The sequence below is a fragment of the Etheostoma spectabile genome, chromosome 17, assembly GCF_008692095.1.
Source record: "Etheostoma spectabile isolate EspeVRDwgs_2016 chromosome 17, UIUC_Espe_1.0, whole genome shotgun sequence".
NCBI classification, from domain to species: Eukaryota; Metazoa; Chordata; class Actinopteri; order Perciformes; family Percidae; genus Etheostoma; species Etheostoma spectabile.
Genome location: NC_045749.1, coordinates 5,256,482 through 5,265,905, shown reverse-complemented (window position 1 = coordinate 5,265,905; position 9,424 = coordinate 5,256,482). Strand labels below are relative to the sequence as shown.

The 9,424-nt window shown below is 40.7% G+C and overlaps 1 protein-coding gene across 2 annotated transcripts in view; it reads left to right on the top strand.

Annotated features, from left to right (window-relative positions):
• The window catches only part of slc8a1b (solute carrier family 8 member 1b), a 140,455-nt gene that overhangs the window by 112,137 nt on the left and 18,894 nt on the right, over positions 1 to 9,424 (top strand). For both annotated transcript variants that reach the window (XM_032541004.1, XM_032541005.1), the window contains exon 7: positions 748 to 847. In XM_032541004.1, the coding sequence (XP_032396895.1) occupies positions 748 to 847 (100 nt within the window). The remainder of the gene's footprint in view (positions 1 to 747; positions 848 to 9,424) is intronic.

Sequence of the window (9,424 nt, the reverse complement as noted above, 5' to 3'; positions counted from 1 at the left end):
TGTGTGTGTGTGTGTGTGTGTGTGTGTGTGTGTGTGTGTGTGTGTGTGTGTTATCTCAATATGAAGAAAGAAAGGGAGTGTGCAGAAGCATAGAAATCTACAGCTGATAGGCAAAACTGTTTTTTTGTATATACAGTATATTGTAAAGTCCTATGTAACAACGTGTAAAACGTTAAATGATTGATGAAGTGAATGCGTTCTTTACCCCTAAACCTAGTCCTACGAGTAGTCTGATGTTACATAGGCCTACTCGTGCTGTGCTGTTCTGTTGGAGAGGCCAGGGTTTCTATATGTTTTCTATATGTTTGGCCAGAATTTTCCATTTGATGTTGCAGCCATTAAAAACATGGATTCTTTGAATATTTAAACCTGATATTGAGTGCACATTATATAGCTTCAAGGAGTTGGACCAAGTTCAGTATATATATTTGACACTGAGTGGAACAGGATTTATTTATTTTTACCCTTAAAGTCACTTTAATATGTGAAGGGGTTTAGTTTTTTTGAATATCAATATCAAAGGAATGCAACCAAAACAGCAGGTAAAGATACTGTCTGTCACTCCTGTCATCGGAAAATCTGAAAACGTTTGTATTTGCTCTGAAAGGACAGTGCCAGATTCCCGTTTTATGGAGTAAACAAATGGCTAACTTTTGTGATCTATGAATTTATGTTGCATCGTGGACACTGAGCGAACAGCCTGGTGTCGCACCATCTAACTATTATTATTTCTCTGTCTTTTGGCAGAACACAGTGGACAAGCTGATAAAGAAGACCAACCTGGCTCTGCTGGTAGGAACCAACAGCTGGAGAGACCAGTTCATAGAAGCCATCACTGTGAGCGCAGGTAAGGCCTCTCTCTCTCTCTCTCTCTCTCTCTCCCTCTCTCCCTCTCTTTCATACACACATACACAGTCTCTCTCTCCCCAATCTTATTGTATTATATATTACTTTTTGCTCTGATTGCAATTACGTGTGTGTGCGTGTGTGTGTCTGTTTATCTATATATATGTGTTTCTGTTTATCTATATATATAAAGTTATATATAGTAGTATGTATAGTAAATAGTTCATGCATTAAACTTCTAATTTAAAACTGGGGTCATCTGAGATGCTTTGAGGAAGCAGATGTGTGTTTGTGAGAGTGTGGCATATAAATTCTTCTTAGTATGAACAGCTGCAGTTTTATAGTATGGTGAGCTATATGTGATCCATTGTTGTGTTCCAACGATCAGTGTGTTGGGTGTGTGTACATGTGTGGTTTGGTACTTTAAAAAAGCAGATTACATCAAATAATGACAGACTGTGTATAAATAAATAAAAATTGAAATGGGGGGATTTTATGGTTCCATGGAGTCAAGTGTGTGCGTGTGTCTGTTTATGATTTCCAATGGTTACTGGAAAGTTGAATGGTTTGACGGTTTGTGCAGACAAACACTGACCAGATGGGAGATTATGATGAGAGCCATTGTGGGAGCGATTGTATGTGTTTTACAGCATGCACAATGACAGAAAAACAAGAAGTGATTCTATGTGGGACAAAGAGGAGCAATGAAAGAGAGACACTTAGAAACTTATATCCTGTTACCGTCCAGGTCTGTTATAAGCCATGATGATGGTAATGTGCCCTTAAGAAGGAGAAAGCGAGCATACATGTGAACAGGGAGGGATAAGGGAACGAGAGACCATATATAATGCAGAGATCAATGGAGACAGAGAGAAATTGCAGGCAGTGAGAAAAAGCCACTGAGAAGCATGCACACAGTGGGCAAAAGAGAATACATGCATAACAAGAAATATAATGCATGGATTAAAAGAATGCATGTACAAAGACAAAGTAGGAGGAATCGAACAAGAGATAGAAAGAATTTATGCAACAATTGAGCTGGTGAAAGGGATAAAAACTGGCTGTAGAAGAGAACATACTGCAGAATCTTCCTGGTTCATTGGTCAGTAGTGGTAACTTGCTCTCTGGAGGCACGGTAACATTACCGCAGCTCATCAATGGAAAAAAATGAAAGATAGACAGAGAAAAAAATTCCTAGTAGAAGGTTTTCAGTTTTGGCTTCAAAATCCCCCTCTCAGTCAAACAATTACGTGCTGTATTTATTGTCAATCTCATTGCTTCTGGATTTGCTGTACTGTTCATGCAGAAACTCCAGGAAGTTACTTCTCCCGATTGAGAAATAGTCCTATGTATAACCTCCCCTACTTTTGTTTTTACACTTACAGATAAACCCATCTATAATTTCCCAGCCCTCCGTGGCATGTCCGTGACTGATCCGTGGTCTAGCCGTAGCTGGAAAAAAACCTGTGACGACATAGTGAGCTTGGGGTCTACTGGTAACGCCCTTATATCGTCTTGTGTGGAAAACCAGTTGCAATGGTTTACCTATCCACCAGGGGGAGCAGTGGCTATGGACACTAAAGGCCGTTTCATGGTTGTGCGTAGAATCAACGATGAACCCCCGCAGAACCCTCTGTGTCTAAGCCGGACCCTACGCCATAGCTTGACGTGTAGCTCTCTAAAAATGTAGCTACACGTCACAGCGACACACGTTGCTCGGCCTTGGCTTGGTTGCATTTCCCCCGACTCATTTCCTAGTTCTCTTTCTCCATAAACAACAGATTTCCCATCGTGGTCAGAAAGCACAGTGGGAGACACTTTGTTTCTCTCACTATGACTCTTGAGTCGGTACCCGCTACAAAACTAATCGCTGTCACTCTCTCACTTCTCCCTCGCTCCACCACACACACACACACACACACACACACACATGCATAGTCACTTTAAATGCAAAGTTTGACAAAAAAAATACTTATTTAGTAACATAAATAACTTTATCCTGTGTATGTGTGTGTGGGTGTGTGTTTGTTTGTTTGTGCATTAGTTAGCCAGCCTGTCAGCCAGCCTTTGGTGGCGATCTGATGTCATTAATGAAAAGGCCTGTGTTCCTTCTCTTCTCTTATCTTGGATTAGCTTTTTGCGTGTGTGTGTGTCTGTGCGTGTGCGTGTGTTACAGGGAGCTTTAAAATTCAGTGAGTGCAGTTTCCATGAAAGACACATATGCACACAGACACACACACACAGACAGCAACAGTCTAAATTCAATTACAATTGTTATCATTACCATTAGCTCCCATCGTCTGGGTTTTTACGACATTGCAACATGACTCATTCACAACCCTGGAGTGTTTACTCTTTTAGCTCAATTATTTTGTTAAAGTTAGGACAACCGCAACTCGTGCCACCAAATAAACTCATTGCAAACTAAGGTTAAAATATTTTCTCAGCTGAGTAATACTGTGCTGTTGTTTTTTTAAAGTTACAATATACTCATGTTTGATACTGTGTAATGCTCATATATACACCAAAGAAGTCCTATTGTACTTAGCTTAAGTAAGGATTGTGGTCAGATTGCAGACTAAGCCTTATTGAGTGCACAGTCCAATAAAACTCACCATGACTTATGTCATCTTATCTTTGCTGATTAAACTGTAATCAGCAAAGATCAAGGTGCATTAAATAGCTTTAGGTGGCTTTATCCTTCACTATATGCCCTGACCTTTTAACATTCTTTTTTACTTCCTTTTCTCTATTTCACTTTACTCCAATTACTGCCCTGTCTCTCTTTTCATTTCTACCACACTCTTCCACCATCGCTCAATGAATTACTAAACATAGGAGGAAGGTTAAAGAGGGAGGCACATGAGGAAATGAAAAACATAAGACCAGGTCACGGTCACCTCTTCCAGGCTTTTGACTATGCCATGTGTACTCAAACATTTTACAAACTGAGCACACATTTACAGTAGCCACTCACACATACAAACACACACACACACACACACTTAGGCCCAAATGGAGACAAGTTGTAACTTTGCGGCTCATCCCTTCAAACACACTGCTGGTTCAAGGGTTTGAACAAGTCCAGAGTTGCTGTCACTGATACGGTGGTGGATTTAATACAAACTGATAAGCTAGCTTCGTCTAATCTCCTCTCTCTTTCAGGCACAATTTCTCTATCTCTCTCCCTCTATCATCCTGTCTTACTCTCTCTTATCTCCTCTCAAATGTATTAGATTTAAATCAAGATTAAAAATCTTTTTACTGTAGCCTCAAATATTTCTTCTTCTTGGCCGAAGACATTTCGAATTCCCCATTGTCGCTCTCATCGTTCCAACTTTGTCTGAAGTGTCATTAAAATGTGTAGAAGCCTTCCAGAAATCATTTTGTCCTCATATATGGCAAAAAAAAATAATCTCCTCGTTGCTTGTCAGTTTATCAGTTCAATTAGGGGAAGATTGCAGATTTGGGACAACTTTTCTGCTAAGATGGCAGCCATGAAAATATATTTAAAATATGCCAAGACATAACCTTAACGTTATCACATCACAACAACAATTTGTTGCATTTGTGCAACTTACACTGCACAAATGTACACACCCACGTGCACGCAAAATGAGACTGTTACATTCACCTCAAAGCAAGAAACCTGCATTTAGCCAGACATTTAAGCACTATGTCAGTGTGCTGTGTGTGTGTGTGTGTGTGTGTGTGTGTGTGTGTGTGTGTGTGTGTGTTGTGTGTGTGTGTGTGTGTGTGTGTGTGTGTGTGTGTGTGTGTGTGTGTGTGTTTTTACAATGACCTGTTTTCCCTTTTTCCCTTCTTTTTTGTGTTTGCTGAGTGGCTAATGGAAAGTTTCCTCCAGATAAGCTAACATAGAGAGACAGGGCGGGACTATGTGTGTATTTGTCAATGTGCTGTTGTTCACTTACAGTATGTGACACGGCCAAGTTGCCATTTGGTGAGTAGCTTGGTAGTTTTCAGTCTGTTGACATTCACATGTTATTCTTTAAGAGCATGACATTTCTGGGTTTTCCTCATATATGTACCTTAAAGAAACACTGCAGAAGTTGTTGTTACGATTTGGCGCCCCTATAGGTGTAAAACATGGTATTTATATTTATCTGTGGTAAATATGGACAGCTGTGCAAGTACATTTGTTACGATTACATTACTTTTGATCAAAAACTAGCCACCGAATCTTGACTTTGCTAACATAGTCAAACATTATGCATGTGCAACAACACAAGACATAGCAAGCCAGCTACTATAACTTACCAGTCCAACAGCAAGATGGCCAGCTTGCCGTCTGTCTTGCAGCCTTTTGTTTTGCAAAGCTCTCGCCAACAACTGTATATATAATAGCCATTCCGAGTTGTCCAACGGTAACTCCCCTCTAGCATTCATTTCTCCTCCGGCACTGAAAACATTTTCCTCCCAGCAGTCCTGCTCCAAGCTCCTGTGCTAGCCGTGTCCTGGCTTCACGGCTAATGGTGTGTGTCCATTGTCAGTGTCATTTCCGTACTTCCCGTTCATTTCTGAGGTAGCAGCTTTTGGAGAAGGGGCGTATTGAGTCGCCCACCTCTAATTTGCATAGGGTTAAATCCAGCCAACTTTATGCAAATGAGGAGCGGTCGGCTCGCCGTCTCTTAAAAGCTGACAAAAATCTTTTTTACTACCCTTTGTCAATCTGAAATGCACACATTTTGGTGAACTATTTTCGTAAAATACGAGATCGTATTCCAAAGCTGCCGCCATTATGGTCTGTTTTTAAATGCGGGAGCCGTCAGCCCCACATGACTCGTTTGTCCAATCAGCTGCATCTATCGTGGTTGTAGGAGGTTGTAGAGTGTTTATGTGCTTGCCAGTGGCAGAGCCCGTCTACGGAGATCCTGTTCACTCTCTATCTCACTCCCTATTAAGCCCCATTGTACCAACCCGGAAGTTTCCCGAGAGTGGATGTTCTCCCCTTATAAGACATTCCCTGGCAGTGGTCAGTGAGGAGAAACTGGTGGCCAGCTCACTAGCTTGCAATGCTTGGAGGCGGTGTGGGCAATCCCATCCGTGAAAATGACACGTGTATGGACACCCACCATGACTCAGTTAGTGTTTAGCATTACTTTAACAACAAGTAAAGCTTTCTATTCATAAGGAAACTCCATAAATCATGACTGTTGATGCAGAGCCGGCACAGGACTTCAGAAAGAAAACCAGAAAACATTTTTTACATAAAATATGATCTAGTTTCACCAAAACCACTGGTAGTGCTGTAGAGCATACATCTCTTCTCCCGGTAGAGCGTACCCTCTCCTCAAGTTACGTAGTGCAGAACAGGTGTTTGGGGCGCACAGTGGGAATGACAGAGGCAACACTGTCCCTATTACAAGTCAGACCAGCATCAACATGATTTTGGAGCTGTTGTGTGATTCATTTGGTATAATGAGGGTAAAGATTAAAGGTAAACATTTTTCTTATTAGCCTTTTCACAGTTGTGTTCCTCCACAGCAGCATGGTCTTATTTAAAAAACATATTCCCGTTGAACTAGACCGTTTTACTAAGAGCACCAACACAGGCAATCCTAGTGAAAAGAGAGAGAGAGAGAGAGAGAGAGAGAGAGAAATCATTGAAAATGAAATCATGGGAGAGAGAGGGATTGTTAGGACACAGTGCTGGAGAAAAGGGAAAGAAAGAGATTTATTTGCAACCACACTCCACTGCCCTCTAAATACTGAGTCCACACCACGCTGTTCATCCACTGCCCCTCTGTGTGTGTGTGTGTGTGTCTGTGTGTCTGTGTGTCTGTGTGTGTGTGTGTGTGTGTTTGGGTTTGTGGTTTGTGTTTGTTTTGTGTGTGTGTGTGTGTGTGTGTGTGTGTGTGTGTGTGTGTGTGTGTGTGTGTGATAGCTGACATCAGTTGTGTTAACTCATGATTATACAGTATCACCTGAGTAAACAGAAGAGAGCGGGGGGTGATGGTGCAGTGGATATGACACAGACCTGTGGTGTGGGAGATCCCACTGCAATACATCAACCAATGTGTCTCTGAGCAAGACACTCAACCCCTAGTCGCTCCAGAGGAGTGCAATCTCTGATATACAGCAAACATTTGAAGTCGCTTTGGATAAAAGCATCAGCTAAATGACATGTAATGTAATGTTAGGTGTTATGTAGACACATCAAATTTCTTTGAAGGAGAAGGGTTAAACAATTTTTTTTCTTATTGCAAATTGAACTCATACCAAAGCTTTACTTTCATGAGGAGCTATTGTTTCTTAACATTTTGGAAGATTGTGCTGAGAAGTAAATGGCCTTATTTATCTGTCCTTTTAATTATAAATATATATGCATGCATGAATGTATGTATATATATATATATTTTTTTTTTTATTCTAATGTTTTACATGTTCAAATAAACTACTACCTAAAAAAAATATACAAGAGAAACCAAACCTTTTTGGCCAAATACTGTGACAGTTACCCTCATTGCACTGCAGTTCACGTCACCACCTTTTTGTCATTGCTGTGCATAAACTGCAATTTGCATTCTTTAGACAGTAAATGACAATGAAGGGTTGAAACAGTGACTGATTATTTAATTGATTTGTTCACTGACTGATTCATTGGCTTGTCAAAGGCAGGCGGACTGGCTCTTTTACTGACGGATTATGTGTGATAACTTCTCATAATTAAACATCTGACAGAGAAAGAATTAAAAACAAAATGTAAGTACTTTATTAATCCCTCATGGGGAAATTTGTTTACTTTTTTTCTCTGTTGTTGTTATATTACAACAATTATATGTGCGTGTGCGTGTGTGCATACAAACCCAGAATCAGCTACACAGCTGTCATAGTATGACATATTATACTGTTGTCATGACATAGCTGTCACAGCTGTGTCATGACAACAGTATAATATAAAGTAGCCCACAGAACGCACAGCTCCATCTTTTAAAAAAGTGTATCAGGTGCAAAGCAGTCACAAGGATCAAAGAAAACAAAAACTCCAGCACTCGCAGATAGGTAATCTCATTATTTAATATCACCAAAAAACAAACGCCATTGTTGAAGACCGTGACAGTTAGTTTGAAGTAAGAAATGTGGAAAAATGTGGTTGAAATTTGGATTCACTGTACAATGGTGATACCGATATATGTTTTCTATAATTCAGGGAGTTTTTTTTAAATATTTAAATATATAATATATCTGAGATCTCAATCTGGGACTTTTATTTTTATTTCTGACACTTTTATCTGTGACTGGAATGTAATCATCAATGTCAAATCAACACTCACGAGAGGCACAAACCCTGGCTGCATTTGAAGATGCACAGATGAATGAAAGGCTGTCTTGTGTGCGATATTTCCCACAGTGCACTAGGTGTGTGATGTTCTTGTCTCCATTTAAGTCTTTGTGTGTTTTTTGTGTGTTTTTTGTGTGTGTGTGTGTGTGTGTGTGTGTGTGTGTGTGTGTGTGTGTGTGTGTGTGTGTGGTGTGTGTGTGTGTGTGTGTGTGTGTGTTTTGCACAACCCAGTGGCTAGCCGCATGAAGGCTGGTATGTTTTTATTCAAAGTCTCTCTCTCTTTTTTCTGTAATGGAAAAGGGATTGAAGCGACATTTTGTACTGCATTTTCAGTTTCAAGCCCATTGTGTGGTGTGTTGTGTGGTGTGTGTGTTGTGTTTTGGTGTGTGTGTTTGTGTGTTGTGTGTGTGTGTGTGGTGTGTGTGTGTGTGTGTGTGTGTGTGTGTGTGTGTGTGTGTGTGTGGTGTGTGTGTGTGTGTTTGTGTTGTGGGTGTGTGTAAATGGACTGTTCTAATATAGCGCTTTTCTAGTCTACTGGACTACTCAAAGAGCTTTTACATAGTAAAATTCATACATTCATACACTGTGAACGAGGCTGCCGTACAAGTACAGTACGTACAGAGTGTGTGTGTGTGTGTGTATGTGTGTCAGGGTGGGAGATTAGCACTTGCCACCAGCCAATGGCAGGTACTTTTTCAACGTGGCGGGTGACTTTGCCTTGTATACCAGCCACAGTGGCGGGTGGAGTGGTCAGCCTACTAGGGTTGGGCGATGTCTCCTAAATTGGCCGTTGATCAGTCATACATTCAAATGCCCTCTGTAAATAGACAGTAGGCTATTACATAATGCCGCTGGTAGGGGCAGTATATCACAACTTGACCTACTTTCTCTTAACTACGGTGCTGTAAAGTCTAGACTCATTCAAATCTCCGTGATCTCCATAGCGACAGTACAGTGAAACATTTAACAGAGCGACAGTAATACCCAAATATACTATCATTACTGAGATTAAAATACATTCTCGGTTATGTTTGGAAACAACTCTTGTGCACATGAACAGATGCGCAATATTTGCTCACACATGAAATAGCACTCTCATGAATTAGCCTCCTGTTGCTAACGTACATTCATAAATACATATTCCTACATAACATCGTCATCAGCCTTACTTATCGATGCATGCACACAGTAGTATCCACAAAGTTAGTCAGCTGTGGCTCAGTGGTGGAGCGGTTGCCTGCCAATTGGAAGGTTGGTTCAATCCCTGGCCCTGCA